Here is a 21,217-nt window from a genome sequence, read left to right as displayed (position 1 = left end):
GGAAGGGATAAATTGGGAGATTGGGACTGACATATACACACTACTATATATAAAATAGATAAGTATTGATAAAGACCTGCTTTATAGCACAGGGAACTCTACTCAATGGTCTGTACTGGCATATACAGAAAAAGAATCTTAAAAAAAAACAAGGGTTTGGGGATTATATAATAAATATAAATGTACAAACCTTTAACATGAAAGGAAAAGTCAGTTAACTCTGTGGTCCCTGTTATGGTGTAAACAATTTGTACCTCTAATTTTAAAATTTTGAAACCTAGCTCCCATGTTGATGGTATTAGGAGGAGGAGTTTTTGGGAGGTGATTAGGTCATGAGGCCAGAGACCTCAAACATGGGCTTAGTGACCTAATAAATGTAGCACACAGAATATCTTATGCCCATTCCATGATTTCATTGCCGAGCGAGAAGACCCATATTATGAACCAGAAATTGGTCGCTCGCCACACACTAAGTCAGCTGGCAACTTGTTCTTTTTTTAAAAAATTAATTAGAAAATTAATTAATTAATTTTTGGGCTGTGTTGGGTCTTTGTTGCAGTGTGCGGGCTTCTCATTGGGTGGCTTCTCTTGTTGCGGAGCACAGGCTCTAGGCGTACGGGTTTCAGTGGTTGTGGCTCACGGGCTCAGTAGTTGTGGCCTGTGGGCTCTAGAGCACAGGCTCAGTATTTGTGGTGCGTGGGCTTAGTTGTTCCATGGCATGTGGGATCTCCCCGGACCATGGCTCGAACTCTTGTCCCCTTTATTGGTAGGCAGATTCTTAACCACTGCACCACCAGGGAAGCCCCTGGTAATTTGTTCTTGAACTTTTCAGCCTCAGCAATTATGAGAAAACAAAAATATTCTGTTGTTTATAAAATACCAAGTCTCTCATATTTTGTTTTAGCAGTCAAAGAGCTGGCTGAGGAGAAATATCTGTGAGCTTGAAGAAACATCAAGAGAAACCTTTAAATCTCAAAAGAAAAGAGAAAATGGGCAGGAAAGAAATCAACAGAACAGAGTAATCAATAATTGTGGAACAATGAAAAATGCTGCGACCTATACATAATGGGTATAGCAGGAGGAGAATAAAGATAACAAAGAACAGAAAATATTTTCTAAAAATGACTGAGAATCTCCCCAAATGAATGTCTGACACTAAATCCACAACATCCAAACTTAGAGGAACATCCGAATAGTAAAGAAAACTGACCAATATCTCTCAGGAACATCAGTGCAAAAATCCTCAACAAAATATTACCAAATCGAATCCAACAATATTTTGAGAGAATTTTATATCATGAATGAGAGGGAATAATCCCAGGTATGCAAGCCTGGTTCAACATTCTAAAATCAAATAATTATAGCCATCATATCAACACCCTAAAGACAATCATTAGCATATCAATAGATTCAGAAGCCCTTTGAAAAAATCTAACACCCATTCTTCATAAAAACTCTCAGTTAAAGAAATAGACTGGAGCTTTCTCAAGTTGATAACAAAGATTTACAGGAAACTTTTATCTTACATCATGATTAATGGTCAAAAACATGAAGCTTTTCCACTAAGTTCAGGTAAAAGCAAGGATGTCCTCTTTCATGGCTCCTTTTCCATATTTTACTTCAAGTCCTTGCTAATGCAATAAGGCACAAAAATAAATAAAACAAATACAGATTGGGTAGAAAAAAATGAAAGCAACCTAAATAAAATGTGGACCAATATACTTTATGGACACCTCACCAAAGAAAATAGACACTATGCATATAAGTATACAGAAGAATAATCCAGATTACATGCTGCCATGAAAAAGCAAATTAAAAATACAATTACATACCACCATGTAACACTTAGAATGGCTAAAATGTGAACAATGACAAGAACAAATTCTGTAGGAGATGTGGAACAATAGGAAATGTCATTTGTTATTGGTGGAAATGAAAAATAATACAGCTACTTTGGTAGTCTGATTGACACTTGCTATAATATTGAACATTCCCTTACTGTACAATCCGGCAAGTGTTCTCATGGATATTTACTGAAAGTAGTTTAAAACATACTTCCAGACGAAAACCTGCATATGGATATTTATAGCACCTAATTCAATATTGCCAAAATGTGAATGAAACTAAGGTGTCCTCCAGTAGGTGAATGAAATGATATAGTATTAATATATTCTGGGAATGGGATAATATTGAGCACTAAAAAAGTAAACTATCAAGCCATAAAAATAGATGGGGATTCTTATTTTCTTTTGAAATATAGGTGATTTTCTTTATCTTGTAATTTAAATTTTATTGGAGTATAGTTGATTTACAATGTTGTGTTCATTTCAGCTGCACAGCAAGTGATTCAGTTACACATATGCATATATTCATTCTTTTTCAGATTCTTTTCTGATAAAGGTATTCTCAGAATATTGAGTAGAGTTCCCTGTGCTATACAGTAGGTCCTTGTTGCTTATCTATGTTATATATAGTAGTATTCGTATGTTTACCCCAAGTTCCTGATTTATCCCTACCCCCCACCTTTCCCCTTTGGTAACCATAAGTTTGTTTTCCAAGTCTGTGAGTCTGCCTCTGTTTTGCAAGTTAGTTCATTTGTATCAATTTCTAGGTTCCACCTAGAAGTGATATCATACAATATTTGTCTTACTCTGTCTGACTTACTTCACTTAGTACAATCATCTCTAGGTCCATCCAAGTGACTGCAATTGGCATTATTTTCTTCTATTTTATGGCTGAGTCATATTCCATTGTATATATGTATCACATATTCTTTACCTATATTCATATGTTGATGGACATTTTGGTTGCTTCCATGTCTTCGCTATTGTAAAGAGTGTTGCAGTGAACATTGGGGAAGATGTGTCTTTTCGATTTATGCTTTCCTCCAGATATGCGCACAGGAGTGAACTTGCTGGATCATCTGGTAGCTCTATTTTATTTTATTTCATTTCATTTCATTTCAATTTCAATTTTTTTGGAGAAGAGTTGATTTACAATGTTGTGTTACTTTCTGCTGTGCAGCACAGTGAAGCAGTTATACATATATCCAATCCTTTTTGGATTCCTTTCCCATACAGGTCATTACAGAGTATTGAGTAGAGTTCCCTGTGCTATACAGTAAGCCCTTATTTGTTTTCTCTTTTATATATAGTGGTGTGTATATGTCAATCCCAATTTCCAGTTTATCCCTGCCGCCTCCCCTCACTCTGGTAACCTCCATTCTGTGCTCCATAGTGGCTATTACCAATTGACATTGCCACTGATAGCGTAGTATTGGTGGCACAGTGGTTAAGAATCTGCCTGCCATTTCAGGGGTCACAGGTTCGAGCCCTGGCCCGGGAAGACCTCACATGTCACAGAACAAGTAAGCCCGTGCACCACAACTACTGAGTCTGCACTCTAGAGCCCACGAGCCACAACTACTGAAGCCTGTGTGCCTAGAGCCTGTGCTCCACAAGAGAAGCCACCGAAAAGAGAAGGCTTTGTACCACAACGATGAGTAGCCCCCGCTTGCTGCAGCTAGAGAAAAGCCACATGCAGCAATGAAGACCCAATGCAGATTAAAAAAAATAATAATAAGTAGTAGGTTTCTCTTTTTCCCACACCATCTGAAGCATTTCGTGTTTGTAGACATTGTGATGATGGCTATTCTGAGTGGTTCCAGGTGATACTTCTTTGTACATCTGATTTGCATTTGTCTAACATAAAGCAATGGTGAGCATCTTCATATGTGCTTTTCTTTTTGAACAGTGTGAGTAAAATTTACCCCTTGAAAAAGGGTTATTGAAAGGTTGCCTTGTTTTGAAGTCTATTTCGATTACCTACCCTAAGACATTTTTTGAGGGCTGTTGTCATTTACAGCTCCCCAGGCATTTTGAATATGAAGTGCCTATAAGGTCCAGTTTTTAGAGTTGTTGTTATGGGAAACAGAAGGCGGCAGGATTTCTACTGTCCCTGTCTGGTTGCTGACACAACCTTAGATGTAGGGAAAGTCCTATTCCTGGGTTTTAAATTAGAGTGGAATGTGCCTGACCAAACATGTAAGGGCTTCTGTCCCATTCCTTCTTCCCCCTTACCCTTCATCCCCCGAACAAATACAAACCCCTGCAAAATCACCTGTTGAGGGTGCTGTCTTGCAGAGTGGGATGACCCTAACGAAGAAGTCTGGAGGTCGGAACCCAAACACCAGGATATGTTGAGACCAGGTGATTTTCCAAGTGTCATCCAGCCCAGAGAGTCCACCATCCTTTGGGTGTCAGAGGGTTGATTTAGTAGTATGAGGGCACACTTAGATCTGGAGATTGTGATCCCATGCAGAGGGGACCAGGTACTACATGTTCAAGGGGGGTGAATTAGCTGGCATATCCTCCCGAGGTCCTCAGGCCCACAACAGTCCAGTCTTGGGACCAAATTGGGTCTGTGTCCAGGGATGTGACACTAGCACGTTCACCGCGACTAAACGAATTTAGTGATCATTTTTCATTTCTGTAATTTAATTTTAAATTTATAATGGAGTATAGTTGATTTACCATATTGTGTTCATTTTTGACATACACCAACATGATGCATTTATACAGAGATGACTATATATTCTTTTTAGAATTATTTTCCCATTGAGGTTACTAAAGGGTGTTGAGAAGAGTTCCAAGTGCTCTACAGCGGGTCCATGTTGATTACAAGTTTTCTCTCTGTAAATATGTATATACTAACTCCAACCTCATGATTTATGCCTCCAACACACCTTTCCAGTTTGGTAACCATAAGTTTGTGTTCTAAGTCTGGGACTCTGTTTCTGTGTTGTAAGATAGTACCTTTCTATCAATTTTTAGATTCCCCTGATAAGTAATATCATATGATATTTTTCATTGTCTGATTTATGACACTTAGTATGAATGTATCTAGGTCCTTCCGAGTGGCTGCAAATGGCCTTATTTCATTCATTTCATGGCTGAGTAATATTCCATTGTACATATCTACCATAATTTCTTTATCCATTCTTCCTTCCAAGGACTTTTAGGTAGCTTCCAAGTAGAGGCTCTTGTAAACAGGGCTGCATAAATTTTGGAATGCCTGGGTCCTGTCAATTTACGTTTTTTCCAAGATACAGGCCCAGGAGTGGTATCGCCATATGCTCTGAAGCTCTGGTTTTTAGATTTTTAAGGAATCACCACCCACTTCTCCAGAGTGGCTGTTAGCAATTTACATTCCCACCATCAGCTTGTCAGGGTTCCCTTTTCTGCACACCCTGTCCTGCATTTCAGGTTTTACACTTTGTGAGGTTGGCCATTCTGACTGGTGCGAAGTGATATCTCTTTGTAGTATTAATTTACATTGCCCACCTGTTCTGTTGGTCAAAAATGGAGTAAGAGTTTTTCCTGAATATATTAAGGAATAACGCATACGGCCTTTTTGGCAAACTGCATCATTGGCGATGTTCAGCAGCTTTGCATGTGCTTTAATGGCGAGTGCAAACTACCTCTTGAAATTCCTTTCCTGCAATTCTGCCTTGCTTACAAGGCCTTTAGGAATACTTGGCTGAAGAAATGGCTCCATTAGAGGTGTCAATTACAACCCTGCATGTTTGTGAATTGCAGTGCCCCTGAGCACCGGTTTTCAACTTGTTGTTTAGGGAAGCAGACACAAAGGGGCTGGATTTCTACAGACCCATTCCGGTTACTGGGGCACCTGAAGGCTAGGGAAATTCTTCTTCCAGATTAGGAAACTAGAGTGGCATATGCCTGTCCAAACATCTAAGGCTCGTGTCTCATTCCATCCCCCCATTCCCCTTCTTCACCGGAAAATTCCAAGCCGTGAAAAACTGGCTGTTGAGTGTGCTGCCTTCCCAAAGTGGGGAGACTCTAAGGAAAGGAGCTGGGGAACCCGAATACCAGGAGAAGTGGAGATGGGGTGACTTTTCCAAACTCTTCCCGATCAGACGGTGTACCATCCTCTGGATGTCCCATGAATGTTTTAGCTGTAGGAAGGGTCCCCTGCATCTGGAGATATGGGACCCATGGAATGGGGGCCAGGCAGTATTACTCTAAAAGTGTTGCATTTGCTGTCCCATCCTCACGAAGCCTCTTAGACCAACGAGTGTAGAGCCTTAGGTCCCATCCAGCTCTGTGTCTAGATGTGGTCAGTCCAGGTTGCATCACAGCCCTTGAACAAATTTTGTAAGAATTTCTCTCTCTCTCACTGTCTTTTTTTTTGTTCTTGTTATTTAATTTTATAATGGGGTATAGCTGATTTTCAATACTGTGTTTCTTCCTACTCTGCATCTATCCACTTGATTCACTTAAAGAGAGACATCAATAAATTGTTTTACAGATTCTTACCAGTCTTATATATCCTTTTCCGGTGACAACAGTGTGCTGAGTCCAGCTCGTTGAGCTATACAGTAGGTCCTGTCGAATACCTATTTTGTTTATGGAACTGTATCTATGCTAATTTCAACCTCCTGGTTTATGCATCACCCCACCCCACCTTTCTTCTTTAGCAGCCATAAGTGTGTTTTCTAAATGTGTGACTGTTTCTGTTTTGTAATTGAGTTCATGTGTAGCCATTTTTAGATACTATCTATAAGTGATACCTTATGGTAAGTCTCCTTTTATGTCTGACTTAGGTCACTTAGAATGATCATACCTCAGTCTCCACGAGTTGCTGCAATTGGCCTTATTTCATTGATTTAATTGCAGAGTAATGTTCCATTGTACAGAAGTACCACATCTTCGTTATCCATTTATTGCTTCCAAGGACATGTAAGTTGTACCCAAATCGAGGCATTTCTAAACAGAGCAGCACTAAACGTATGGGGTGCCTGTGTCCTGTCGATTTTTGGTTTTCCCAAGATATGCGGCAAAGAGTGGAAGAGATGTATGCTCTGTAGCTCTGTATTTTAGACGTTTTAGGGAACACCATAGACTTCTCCAGAGTGGCCGTTGGCTATTTACATCCCCGTCATCAGTGAAACAAAGCTCCCTCTTCTCCATGGCCTGTCCAGCATTTTTGCTGTCTACACTTTTCCAGGATGGCCTTTTGATGAATGCGAAGTGATACTTCTTTGTAGTATGGATTTGCATTGCCCGCTTGTTTGATTGGCCAAAAAGGGCGTATGCGTTTTTTTCTGAATATATTTATTTTTATAATGGGGTTTAGCTGATTTTCACTGCTGTGTTTATGCCACTTTACACCCACTTGATTCATTTACAGAGAGAAGTCAATACATAGGTTTTAAGATTCTTACTAGTCAGATATATTCTTGTGCGATGAATAGGGGGAGTTGAGTCCAGTTCACTGAGCAAGGAGTAGGTCTTGTCTATTACACATTTGGTTTATGGAACGGTATCTGTGCTAATTTCAAACCCTTGTTTTATGCATCACCCCACCTCACCTTTCCCGTTAAGCAGCCATAGTGTGTTTTCTAAATGTGTGACTCTCTTCTGTTTTGTAATACAGTTAATGTGTAGCGATTTTTACATGCCCTCTATAAGTGATATCTTATGATGTGTCTTTTTCTGTGTGACTTATTTCACTTAGAATCATCGTACTTAAATCCACTCATCATGCTGCTACTAGCCTTATGACATTGATTTCATGGCTGAGTGATATTCCATTGTACATAAGTAGCACAACTTGTTTATTACATTTTTCTCTTTCCTGGGATATTTAAGGTGTACCGAAGTGGAGGTTCTTGTAAACAAAGCAGCCCTAAACTTTGGGGTGCCTGTGTCTTGTTGATATTTAGCTTTCCCTATTTATACGCCCATGAGTGGAAGTGCCCTATGCTCTCTAGCTGTGTTTTTTAGATGTTTTGGGAAACACCATACACTTCTCCAGAGTGGCCGTTGGCAATTAACATCCCGCCCATCAGCGTAACAAGGCTCCCATTTCTCCCTGGCCTGTCCTGCATTTCTCGTTTTTACACTTTTTTAGGATGGCCATTTTGACCGCTGGGAAGTGAGACTTCTTTGTAGCGCTGATTTGCATTTCCTGCTTGCTTGGTTGGCCCAAAAGCACGTATGCGTTTTTTTCTGAATATATTCGGGAAAAAACGCATACGCCCTTTTTGGCTAAGGGCATCATTGTCAACGTTTTGCCGCTTTTCATGTGCTTTTAAAGCGATTCGAATCTACCTCCTGAAATCTGTTTCCTGCAATTCTGCCTTACTTTCAAATCCTCTTCGTTGCCTTCCTTCAATATATTTTTGGATGATAGTTATCATTTATAACTCTGCAGGTTTGTGAATTACAGTGCCCCTGAGCTCCATTTTTCAACTCGCTTTTTTGGGAGCTGGCTGCAAAACCACAGGATTGCTTCAGGCCCTATTCTTGTTCTGGGGGCAGACTGAGCCTGTGGTTAATTCTTCTTCCTGATGGCAAATTAGAGTGACCTGTGCCTGTCCGAAGAGCTAGAGCTAGTCTCTCATTGGTTGTCCCTCTTCCCATTCATCCTCAGGACAAATTGCAAACTGTACGAAAGAGGAGGTTAAAGGTGCTGATTCTCCAAGTGGGGAGATTGTTAGGAAAGCGGCTGGAATGGCGAACCCGAGCACCAGGAGATGAGAAATGAGGTGCGTTTTAGAAACCTTTCCCGATCACACGGTGTCCCATCCTCTGGGTTTCCCATGCATGTTTTCGCTGTAGAAAGATTCCCTTGAACCTGGAGATTTGGGACCCATGGAATGGGTCCCACGCAGTATTACTTTAAAGGGTCTGCATTTGCTCACCCAACCTCACCAAACCTCGCAGCCCCAAGAGTGTCCAGCCTTATGTCTCATTCAGTTGAGGGTCTAGATATGGTCAATCCAGGTTGCATCACAGTCCCTGAAAGAATTTTGTAAGAATTTCTCTGACTTTCACTGTCTTTGTATTTTTTTTGTAATTTATTTTTATAATGGGGATTAGCTGATTTTCACTGCTGTGTTTATGGCACTTTACACCCACTTGATTCACTTACAGAGAGATATCAATACATAAGGTTTCAGATGCTTACTAGTCAGATATATACTTGTGCAGTGAATAGGGGGTGTTGAGTCCAGTTCACTGAGCAAGGAGTAGGTCTTGTCTATTACGTATTGGGTTTATGGAACGGTATCTGAGCTAATTTCAAACCCTTGTTTTATGCATCACCCCACCTACCTTTCCCGTTAAGCAGCCATAGTATGTTTTCTAAATGTGTGATTCTGTTCTGTTTTGTGATTCAGTCCATGAGTAGCGATTTTTACATTCCCTCTATAAGTGATATCTTATGATAATTGTCTTTTTCTGTGTGACTTATTTCACTTAGACTCATCGTACCTAAATCCACTGATCATGCTGCTGCTAGCCTTATGACATTGATTTCATGGCTGAGTGACATTCCATTGTACATAAGTACCACAACTTCTTTATCCATTTTTCTCTTTCCTGGGATATTTAAAGTGTACCGAAGTGGAGGTTCTTGTAAACAGAGCAGCCGTAAACATTGTGGTGCCTGTGTCTTGTTGATTTTTAGCTTTCCCTATTTATACGCCCATGAGTGGAAGTGCCCTATGCTCTCTAGCTGTGTTTTTCAGATGTTTTGGGAAACACCATACACTTCTCCAGAGTGGCCGTTGGCAATTTACATCCCGCCCATCAGCGTAACAAGGCTCCCATTTCGCCCTGGCCTGTCCTGCACTTCTGGGTTTTACACTTTTTTAGGATGGCCCTTTTGACCGCTGGGAAGTGAGACTTCTTTGTAGTGCTGATTTCCATTTCCCGCTTGCTTGGTTGGCCAAAAAGGGCGTATGCGTTTTTTCCTGAATATATTCAGGAAAAAACGCATACGCCCTTTTTGGCCAAGTGCATCATTGTGAACGTTTTGCCGCTTTTCAGGTGCTTTAAAGGCGATTCGAATCTACCTCCTGAAATCTGTTTCCTGCAATTCTGCCTTACTTTCAAATCCTCTTCGTTTCCTTCCCTCAATATATTTTTGGACGATAGTTATCATTTATAACTCTGCAGGTTTGTGAATTGCAGTGCCCCTGAGCTCCATTATTCAACTCGCTTTTGGCGAACTGGCTGCAAAAACGGAGGATTGCTTCAGGCCCTATTTTGGTTCCGTGGAGCAGGCTGAGCCTGTGGTTAATTCTTCTTCCTGATGGGAAATTAGAATGACAAGTGCCTGTCCGAAGAGCTAGAGCTAGTCTCTCATTGGTTGCCCCTCTTCCCATTCATCCTCAGGACAAATTGCAACCTGTACGAAACAGGAGCTTAAAGGTGCTGATTCTCCAACTGGGGAGATTGTTAGGAAAGCAGCTGGAATGGCGAACCCGAGCACCAGGAGATAAGAAATGAGGTGCTTTTTAGAAAGCTTTCCCGATCACATGGTGTACCATTCTCTGGGTTTCCTATGCATGTTTTCGATGTAGGAAGATTCCCTTGAACCCGGAGATTTGGGACGCATGGAATGGGTACCACGCAGTATTACTTTAAAGGGTCTGCATTTGCTCACCCAACCTCACCAAACCTCGCAGCCCCAAGAGTGTCCAGCCTTATGTCTCATTCAGCTGTGAACCTCGATATGGTCAATCCAGTTTGCATCACAGCCCCTGAAAGAATTTTGTAAGAATTTCTCTCTCTTTCACTGTCGTTGTTTCTTTCTTTGTAATTTATTTTTATAATGGGGATTAGCTGATTTTCACTGCTATGTTTATGGCACTTTACACCCACTGGATTCACTTACAGAGAGATATCAATATATAGGTTTTCAGATGCTTACTAGTCAGATATATTCTTGTGTGGTGAATATGGGGTGGTGAGTCCAGTTCACTGAGCAAGGAGTAGGTCTTGTCTATTACACATTTGGTTTATGGAACGGTATCTGTGCTAATCTCAAACCCTTGCTTTATGCATCACCCCACCTCACCTTTCCCGTTAAGCAGCCATAGTGTGTTTTCTAATTGTGTGACTCTGTTCTGTTTTGTAACTCAGTTCATGAGTAGCGATTTTTACATTCCCTCTATAAGTGATATCTTATGATAAGTGTCTTTTTCTGTGTGACTTATTTCACTTAGAATCATCGTACCTAAATCCACTGATCATGCTGCTGCTAGCCTTATGACATTGATTTCATGGCTGAGTGATATTCCATTGTACATAAGTACCTCAACTTCTTTATCCATTTTTCTCTTTCCTGGGATATTTAAGTTGTACCGAAGTGGAGGTTCTTGTAAACAGAGCAGCCGTAAACATTGTGGTGCCTGTGTCTTGTTGATTTTTAGCTTTCCCTATTTATACGCCCATGAGTGGAAGTGCCCTATGCTCTCTAGCTGTGTTTTGTAGATGTTTTGGGAAACACCATACACTTCTCCAGAGTGACCGTTGGCAATTTACATCCCGCCCATCAGCGTAACAAGGCTCCTATTTCTCCCTCGCCTGTCCTGCACTTCTGGGTTTTACACTTTTTTAAGATGGCCCTTTTGACCGCTGGGAAGTGAGACTTCTTTGTAGGGCTGATTTGCATTTCCCGCTTGCTTCCTTGGCCAAAAGGGCCTTTGCGTTTTTTCCTGAATATGTTCAGGAAAAAACGCATACGCCCTTTTTGGCCAAGTGCATCATTGTCAACGTTTTGCCGCTTTTCATGTGCTTTAAAGGACATTCGAATCTACCTCCTGAAATCTGTTTCCTGCAATTCTGCCTTACTTTCAGATCCTCTTTGTTGCCTTCCCTCAATATATTTTTGTACGATAGTTATCATTTGTAACTCTGCAGGTTTGTGCATTGTAGTGTCACTGAGCTTCATTTTTCAACTCGCTTTTTTGGGAGCTGGCTGCAAAACCGCAGGATTGCTTCAGGCCCTATTCTGGTTCGGGGAAGCAGGCTGAGCCTATGGTTAATTCTTCTTCCTGATGAGAAATTAGAGTGAGCAGTGCCTGTCCGAATAGCTAGAGCTAGTCTCTCATTGGTTCCCCCTCTTCCCATTCATCCTCAGGACAAATTGCAACCTGTAGGAAACAGGAACTTAAAGGTGGTGATACTCCAAGTGCGGAGATTGTTAGGAAAGTGGCTGGAATGGCGAACCAGAGCACCAGGAGATGAGAAATGAGGTGCGTTTTAGAAACCTTTCCCGATCACACGGTGTACCATCCTCTGGGTTTCCTATACATGTTTTTGCTGCAAGAAGATTCCCTTGAACCTGGAGATTTTGGGCCCATGGAATGATTACCACGCAGTATTACTTTAACGGGTCTGCATTTGCGCACCCAACCTCACCAAACCTCGCAACCCGACGAGTGTCCAGCCTTATGTCTCATTCAGCTGTGGGTCTAGATATGGTCAATCCAGGTTGCATCACAGCCCCCGAACGAATTTTGTAAGTATGTCTCTCTCTTTCACTGTCTTTATTTTTTTGGAATTTATTTTTATAATGGGGTTTATCTGATTTTCAATGCTGTGTTTATGCTGCTTTACACCCACTTGCTTCTCTTACTTAGAGATTTCAGTACATAGGTTTTAAGATTCTTACTAGTCAGATATATTCTTGTGCAGTGAATAGAGGGTGTTGAGTCCAGTTCATTGAGCAAGGAATAGGTCTTCTCTATCACATATTTGGTTTATGGAACGGTATCTGTGCTAATTTCATACCCTTGTTTTATGCATCACCCCACCTCAGCTTTCCCATTAAGCAGCCCTAGTGTGTTTTCTAAATGTGTGAGTTTGTTCCGTTTTGTAATTCAGTTTATCTGTAGCGATTTTTACATTTCCTCTATAAGTGATATCTTTTGAAAGGTGTTTTTTTCCTTTTGACTTATTTCACTTAGAATCTTCGTGCCTAAATCCACTCATCACGCTGCTACTAGCCTTATGACATTGATTTCATGGCTGAGTGATATTCCATTGTACATAAGTACCGCAACTTCTATATCCATTTTTCTCTTTCCTGGGATATCTAAGGTGTACCGAAGTGGAGGTTCTTGTAAGCAGAGCAGCCCTATACTTTGGGGTGCCTGTGTCTTGTTGATTTTTAGTTTTCCCAATTTATACGCCCATGAGTGGAAGTGCCATATGCTCTCTAGCTGTGTTTTTTAGATCTTTTAGGAAAGCCCATACTCTTCTCCAGAGTGGCCGTTGGCAATTTCCAACCCACCCATCAGCCTAACAAGGCTCCCTTTTCTACTTGGCCTGTCCTGCATTTCTGGTTTTTACACTTTTTTAGGATGGCCCTTCTGACCGTTGTGAAGTGAGACTTCTTTGTAGTGCTGATTTGCATTTCCTGCTTGCTTGAGTGGCCTAAAAGGGCCAGGAGGGAGAAGGGAAGGAGTTTCAAGGAGAAGGACAGAGAGCAGGAGAAGGAGGGGGTGAGGGAGAGAGAGGGGGGAGTGGGATAGAGGGATAGAGGGAAGGAGGGAAAGACAAAGATATCTCTCCCTCACTCCCTCTATCCGTCTCTCCCTCCCTCTATCCCTCTCCCTCGCTCCCTCTCCTCCCTCTCCCTGTCCCTCCAGCTCTCCCTCTCCCTCCGTCTCTCCATCTCCCTTACTCCCTCCCAGAGATGGAGAGATGTAGGGACAGGCAGAGACAAGGGAGAGGGAGAGAGGGAGAGAGAGAGGGGAGAGAATTAGAGAGGGAGAGAGAGAGAGGTCTCTTCCTTCCTCTCTTTCCCTCTCTCCTCCTTCTCTCCCTCTCTGCCTCTTCCCTCTCCCTCTCCCTCTCTCCCCCCTCCCTCTCCCCGTCTCTCTGGTCTCTGCCTCTCCCTCCATCTCTCCCTCTCTGGGAGCGAGTGAGGGAGCGGGAGAGACGGAGGGAGAGGGAGAGACAGAGGGAGAGGGAGAGACAGAGGGAGGGAGAGGGAGAGGGAGGGAGAGAGGAAGGGAAAATGCGAGGGAGGGAGAGGGAAGGAGGGCAAGACATCTCTCCCTCTCCCTCTCCTTCCACCTGCCTCTCTCCCTCTCCCTCCCTTCCTCTTCCTTTCCTAGAGGGAGGGAGGGAGAGGGAGAGACAGAGGAAGAGGAGAGGGAGGGAGCAAAGGAGAGGGGGAGTCGGAGAAGGAGGTAGGGAGAGGGAGAAGGACAGAGGGTGCCTGCTTCCCTCTCTGTCTCCCTCCCTCCCTCCCTCTCCGTGTCCCTCTCTCCCCTCCTCTCCCTCTCCCTCTGTCTCTCCTTCTCTGGGAGGGAGAGAGGGAGAGGAAGAGGGAGGGAGAGTGAGAAGGAGGGAAAGTGATGGAGGGAGGGAGAGGGAGAGAGGGAGGGAGAGAGGGATAGAGGGACGGAGGGAGAGATGTCTTTCCCTCCGTCCCTCTATCACTCTCTCCCTCTACCCCCCTTTCTCTCCCTCTCCCCCTCCCTCTCCTGCTCTCTGTCCCTCTCCCTCCACCTCCTTCCCTCTCCAGAGAGGGAAGGAGGTGGAGGGAGAGGGAGAAGGAGGGAGGGAGGGAGAGGGAAAGAGGTAGAGGCAGAGCGGAACAGGGAAACAAGGACAGGGAAACAGGCACAGGGAGAGGGAGGGAGAGAGGGAGAGAGGAGAGGGAAGAGGGAGATGAAAGAAGGAGAGGAAAGAGGTAGAGGGAGAGAGGGAGAGGGAAGAGGGAAAGGGAGAGGGAGCGAGGGAGGGGAAAGAGAGAGAGGGAGAGGGAGAGAGGGAGGGAGAGAGGGAGAGACAGATGGAGAGAAAGAGAGGGAGAGGGAAAGAGGGAGAGGGAAGAGGGAGAGGGAAGAGGGAAAGGGAGAGGGAGCGAGGGAGGGGAAAGAGAGAGAGGGAGAGGGAGAGAGGGAGGGAGAGAGGGAGAGACAGATGGAGAGAAAGAGAGGGAAAGAGGGAGAGGGAGAGTGGAACAGGGAAAGAGGGAGAGGGAGAGAGGGAGGGATAGAGGGAGGAGAGGAAGCAGGGAGAAAAGAGAGAAAGAACACACCATCTACACTTCTGTCAAATGACACCGGGGATCCTTACACAACCAGGAGAAAATAACACAGGGAGGCTCTTTCTCAGCTGGAACTGGAACTGCAGACGGGGCCAAACACCACCAGGCTGGCCACAAATGTCCAGCCGCTGCTCCAGCCCCGTCAGCTGTGAGTCCGGTCACCAGGGCTCTGAGTGTCTGCTCCAGGGAGCTGGGGTTCACCCTCTCACCCGGGAGGCTGGGCCAAGACAGCAGGGCCCCGGGCTGGAACATAGGTGGGAAAGCATCCCCACAGGATAGCTTGTGTAAGCAGATTCAGCTGCCAGATTCTAGAGGCCCGGGACCACCCTGTGGCTCGTGAAACCCAGGAGCCACGAGGGTCTTGCATCGTGATTCCTGTCCATTGGACTGTAAAGTTTATGTAGGGAATCTTGGAAACAGTGGTAACAAGGCTGAATTGGAACGAGCTTTAGGCTATTATGGACCACTCTGAAGTGTGTGGGGTGCTAAAAACCCTCCTGGCTTCGCTCTTGTTGAATGTGAAGATCCCCGAGATGCAGCTGATGCTGTCCGAGAACTAGATGGGAGAACACTATGTGGCTGCCGAGTAAGAGTGGACCTGTCGAATGGGGAAAAGAGAAGTCGAAATCGTGACGCCTCCTTCTTGGGGTCGTCGCCCTCGAGATGATTATCGGAGGAGGAGTCCTCCACCTCCCACACATCTCCAAGATGGAGAGCCTTCTCCGTCAGCCAGAGCAGGTCCCTTTCTAGATATAGGAGAAGAGAGAGATCCCTGTCCCAAGAGAGAAATCACAAGCCATCCCGATCTTTCTCTAGGTCTCCTAGCCGATCTAGGTCAAATGAAAGGGAAATGGAAGACCACTTTGCAAGAAGAGTGGTGTACAGGCAATAACTTCATTTGGCAGGAGTATGTACAGAATATTCAAGTTTTGTTTGAGACTTCCGAAGCTTGGTGCACTTTTTAAATGTTTTAGTTGTTCACACTTGTTTGTCTCTTGGGACAGTGACACATAAAGGTGTCATTCTCTATGGTTTGAAATGGATCCTATGAGGCATGTAATATGAAGAATTGTTACCTTACAATGTTCCCTTAAGCAAAATTGAATTTGCTTTGAATTTTTGGTCTTGCCTAGACTGATAATGAAACTCTAACTCCTGCCCACCTAAAGTGTGATGTTTACTATTATGGAAACAACACTGGCAAACATTGAAAAGACTTTCTGTAGCTGGGATATGGTATGCAGCTGTAGTTAAGCAAGCAGTCTTTAAAAGGTGCTGTGAACCCAAGCCAGCAGGTAAAAATGAAAGCCGCACCCTTACCCTAGATTAGAGGTTTAAAAATTCCACTAGTCTTCACACTGGACAAGAGGTTGTCCAGGGAGTTTAAAATCTAAGAAGTTTAAAGGAAGTTAGTTTACCTTTGAGTTAGGTCATACGTCCCCTCTGTGTTTGCTGTACATGAATACATAGCTCTTTGTAATATTCTTTGGAAATTTGAGATTATCAAGATACCAATGTCCTGCCAGATTAAGAGTATATTGTAGAGCTGAACTTTGAGTTACTGTGCAATTTTTTTTTTTCATGCTGTCATTTGTAATATGTTTTGTGAGAATCCTTGGGATTAAAGTTTTGGTTGCAAAAGAAAAAAAGAAAAGAAAAGAATCCGCCTGCCAATGCAGGGGACACAGGTTCAAGCCCTGGTCCGGGAAGATCCCAGGTGCTGCAGATCAACTAAGCCCGTGGGCCACAACTACTGAGCCTGCACTCTAGATCCTGGGAGCCAGAACTACTGAGCCCCCGTGCCACAACTACAGAAGCCCACACGCAACGACGACCCAACGCAGCAAGAAAAAAAAGACGATACTGGCCAGGTGATCAAGGGTAAAATCGTTTGTCATAAGTCCCGTTGATGGTGTGTATCCTTGATGTGACCTGAGGAAAATGGCATTTTTATCTCTGTCTGGGTCTTCCGCCCCAAACCCCATAACTCCAGACCAACCATAAGAAAACATCCGAAAACAAACAGACAAACAAATTGAGGGACAAAATACCTGACCAGTCCTCCTCAAAACTTTCAAGGTATCAAAACCCAGCGACGTCTGAGAAATGTCACAGCCCAGAGGAGACTGGGACAGAAAAAGGATGTTAGGGGAACACTAGGGAAATGCTAATAAAGTTTGGACTTTAGTTAATAACAATGTATCCATCTTGGTTCCTTAGTTGGATAAACATGTCGTACTAAGGTACTAACGAGTTGGAAATAGGGGTACTGGGTCAGGGTCCACGGCACTCTGTACACTCTGTACAGATCTTTGCAACTTTTTTGTAACTCTAAGCTCTAAAATTAAGCGAGTACTGAACAGAGCTAAGAATGTTATTTCCCTGATTTGAACATGCCTGAGTTTCTTTTCATGGTCACATTTTTGCTATCTGGATGTGTCTTGGCATCAGTAGCAAAGGAGAGTTGCCAGCCCCTGGGAAGATGTGGGTGGTTTGCAGGTGGCTTGCTCTGGAGCTGAAGACCACGGTGGGAAGTCTGCAGCCTCGGGCTGCACTTAGAACCATGGGAGGGGATGGGCCAGCTCAGTTAAGGATGGAACCTATAAATAAAACTTTTTTCTTTTCCGTTATGGCTTATCACAGGATACTGAATATAGTTCCCTGTGCTAGACAGTAGGACGTTGTAGTTTATCCATCCTATATTTAATAGTTTGCATCTGCTAACCCCAAACTCCCAATCCAACCCTCCCTCACTGTTTCTCCCCCTTGGCAACCACAAGTCTGTTCTCTATGTCTGTGAGTCTGTTTTTGTTTTGTGGACGAGTTCATTTGTGTCGTATTTTAGATTTCACATATAAGTGAGATCATATGATATTTGTCTTTCTCTTCTGACTTACTTCACTTAGTATGATCATCTCTAGGTCCATCCACGTTGCTGCAAATAGCATTATTTCATTCTTTTTATGGCTGAATAATATTCCATTGTATATATGTACCACATCTTCTTTATCCATTCATCCATCAGTGGACATTTAGGTAGCTTCCATGTCTTGGCTACTGTAAATAGTGCTGCAATGAACATTGGGGTGCGTGTATCTTTTCTTTCTTTCTTCCTTCTTTCTTCCTTTCTTCTTTTCTTTCTCTCTCTCTCTTTCTCTCTTTCTTCCTTTTTTTCTCTCTCTCTTTCTCTCTTTCTTTCTTTTTTCTTTCTTCTTTTATTGTCACACGGCATGTGAGATCTTAGTTCCCTGACCAGAAATGGAACCCATGCCCCCTGCACTGAAAGCACGGAGTCTTAACCACTGGGCAACCAGGGAAATCCCAGGGGTGTATGTATAGTTTTGAATTAGAGTTTTCTCCGGATCTATGCCCAGGAGTGGAATTGTGGGACCCTATGGCAGCTGTATCTGTTCCTGCACGCCTCACATCAACCACCTGCACTCCAATCCTTGCTCTCAACGTCATCTTCGGGGAACCCAACCTGCGACAGGGACCTTGACAAGAAGAAATGGCTCAGGGAAAAGCTACCTGCACAGGGAGGAGATAGAGGCCATCGCCCCTGGGGTGCGGCGGGGACAGTGGGCACAGAAATTTGTCATTTCACCCACCCCCGATACTCATCTCAGCCCTCCTGGCTGCCCCACTCTAGGTCACCTCGGGATACAGAGGTGACCCGGTTAGAGTCCCTGCCTGTGCAGGAATCTGGGGGCACCAGCGGGTCTGAATAATATTAGTGCAGGGTATCCCCCATGGCACTGGGTTTATTCGGAGCGGGTCATCCTCTGCTGAGGGCCTCTCCTGGTCACTGTGTGGGGTTTAGCAGCATCCCTGGCCGCACCCATTTGATTCCAGGGTCCCCTCCCCCCCAGTTGTGACAACCACAGATTTTCCACACACATCACGGAAGAACTGGGTGAGGCGGGGGCAGGATGGCTCTGGGCGAGGACAGCTGTGTTGAAGCAACCAGCCTGGCCCAGGGCAAGGTCTGCCCCAATCCCGTCAGCGCCTGAATTTAGAACTGCCCCTTTCCTCTCCCACCTCCCTTGCCCTGCAGTGGTCTCCGAGACATCATCCCCAAGTAATAAATCACACCTTCTCAGTTTACTGTTTGCTGCCCTCGCTAGAACGTGAGCTCTTTGAGGACAGGGATGCTGTTATGTCCGCAGCACCTAGAATAGTGTCTGCTCTGTAGTAGATGCTTCATAAATACTTGCTGAATAAAGGAGTTGAATACAGGGATAAGTGGATGAATGAATGAAGGTTACAATGGAAGGAGGGGGGAGATTCCCTTTCTGGCTCTCGGGGGTTGGGAGATCAAGTGAAAGATCTGTCCTAAATAGGCTGACCAGCCTTCTGGGGTCCCCTGGGACTGAGGGTTTCCCCAGAATTCCAGCGCTCAAACCTGAGCGGTCCTGGGCAAACTGGGGGCGGGTGTTGGTCACCCTATCTAAACACAGTAACAATTCCAGCTGCAATAGCAATGGCCAATGACCTCTACGGTCTTATTGACCATGCACAGTTCTCTACCTGGCAGGGAAGGGTGGGCCGGGATTGGAATTCTGGTGATCCAGGGCGGGTGAGGGCACACCCCGGGCTTGTGGAGTGGAGTCCAGGAAGGTTCTGGAGGAAGTGACAGTGACACAGGAGGGAGGGAGGAGTCTAAGGAAGAACGTCCCACATGACAACATGTGCCAATGGCCCTGGGCCCAAGGTCACACCTGACCAGGGCTTGCTTTTTTTTATTTTCTAATTTACTTTTTCCCACATGGATATGCAATTGTCCTAATGCCATTTATTGAAAACTCCTTAATTTCCCTACTTTCTATCATATCAAGTTCTCATATATCTGTTTCTGGACCTTTATTCTATACCATAGAGCTATACGTCCCATCCTTGCACCACTAGGGCTGTTTCATCACTATAACTTTATTTATCCATTTTTTTTGGCCGTGCCGTGCGGCATGTGGGATCTTATTTCCCTGACCAGTGATCGAACCCGCGTCCCCTGCAGTGGAAGCTCGGAGTCTTAATCACTGGACCTCCAGGGAAGTCCCCAGGGCTTGCTTTGACATCCATGGAATGGTGGCAGGTGGGCACAGGGAGCAGCTGTCTGTGAGCCATCCTGTGTAGAAATGCAGGGTGGAGGGGAGGACAGGTGGAGCTGGAGGGGGAGAAGCGGAGGAGGGAGGGAGGAAGGGAGGGAGGCCGGGTGAGAGACAGACAGAGAGTTTCCTGAGACAATAGCTCTGGCCGTGTCCTAGGGCATGAAAGCTGAAAATAGCTCCTAGTGCCGGGAGCCTTGGAGCCGGAGCCTGGGAGCCACGGTGACTGGCTCTCCTCCCTGGTGTGTGTGTGTTGCAGCGGGGGGGTGGGGGGGTTGGCTCTGGGCTTCTCAGGCTGGGAATGGGGTGCACAGAGCAGGGACGGAGCAGGGACCCTTCTCTCTGGGACCTCGTGGGCCATCCTCAGCTCACAAAGCTGAGCCACTCCTGGCCCTACGAGTGGGGGGCTTATCCTCCCTGTCCCCTGGATCATACCCCCTCACACACAACTTCCCCATGTGTGTTCCCAGCAACCAAGAGAATCTGTTTTTAAAAGATTTGGGGGAGGGGGGTAACCATACAAACAAGAGCAGAATGGATACTTTTTCAGAATATGAATGGCTCTGTGTAAGCCCACCCCCAGGGTAACCACAGTCCTGACCTCTAACACTCTTGACGAGTCAGCCTTGGTCTGGGCTTGCGGACCCACGGAAGCTTCCTCATCCCCTCCTTCAGATCCTGACTCTCCCTCGGCGTCTTTGTGAGAAGCACCCGGGGAAGTGGGACTGCTAGGCTGTACTGCTGCTAGAACTCCACCTGGGCTCCACCAGGCTCCAGCCCCCTGCCCTGTCCACCTAACTGATCCTGAGGCACCTCAACTGGTAGGAGCAGCATCACCTTCCCTCCTGGGACTTGTGACACTTAAGGGAGACCCCGAAAGACAAGCCTTTGGCTCCCTGGCTGGCAAAGAGCAGGTACTCAATTGTCATAAGTGTCCGTATCAGTGAGGGTTCTCCAGACAAACAGAATCCATACGGGGTGTGTGTGTATATACACACACACGTACATATGTACAAGCATACAAAAATATACAGCTGTGTACATATGCAGTATGCGTACACACATATACACATATAGTATATACAATAAACTCATACATATATACACACATAAAATGCAGTTTGTATATATACAGTATGTATACACACATATACACATAATATATACAATACACACATACATATACACTATACATACACACATATAAAATGCATAGTTTGTATATATACAGTATG

General features: G+C 44.6%; 1 protein-coding gene and 1 pseudogene across 2 annotated transcripts in view; both read left to right on the top strand.

The window, feature by feature from the left end:
* Positions 1-15,220: 15,220 nt before the first annotated feature.
* LOC309650427 (serine/arginine-rich splicing factor 3 pseudogene) lies at positions 15,221-15,772 on the top strand (annotated as a pseudogene). The gene has a single exon. The product of its transcript is annotated as a serine/arginine-rich splicing factor 3 pseudogene (transcript).
* Positions 15,773-18,809: 3,037 nt separating this feature from the next.
* LOC309650422 (uncharacterized protein) overlaps positions 18,810-21,217 on the top strand; it is a gene marked incomplete at its 5' end in the record, with an annotated part of 40,149 nt that continues 37,741 nt past the window's right edge. The window contains one exon of the mRNA XM_082478435.1: positions 18,810-18,858. Coding sequence (XP_082334561.1) covers positions 18,810-18,858 — 49 coding nt within the window. The remainder of the gene's footprint in view (positions 18,859-21,217) is intronic.

The sequence above is a fragment of the Balaenoptera physalus genome (assembly GCF_965194825.1).
Source record: "Balaenoptera physalus genome assembly, contig: SUPER_1_unloc_11, whole genome shotgun sequence".
NCBI classification, from domain to species: Eukaryota; Metazoa; Chordata; class Mammalia; order Artiodactyla; family Balaenopteridae; genus Balaenoptera; species Balaenoptera physalus.
This window is presented reverse-complemented; position numbering and strand designations above follow the sequence as displayed.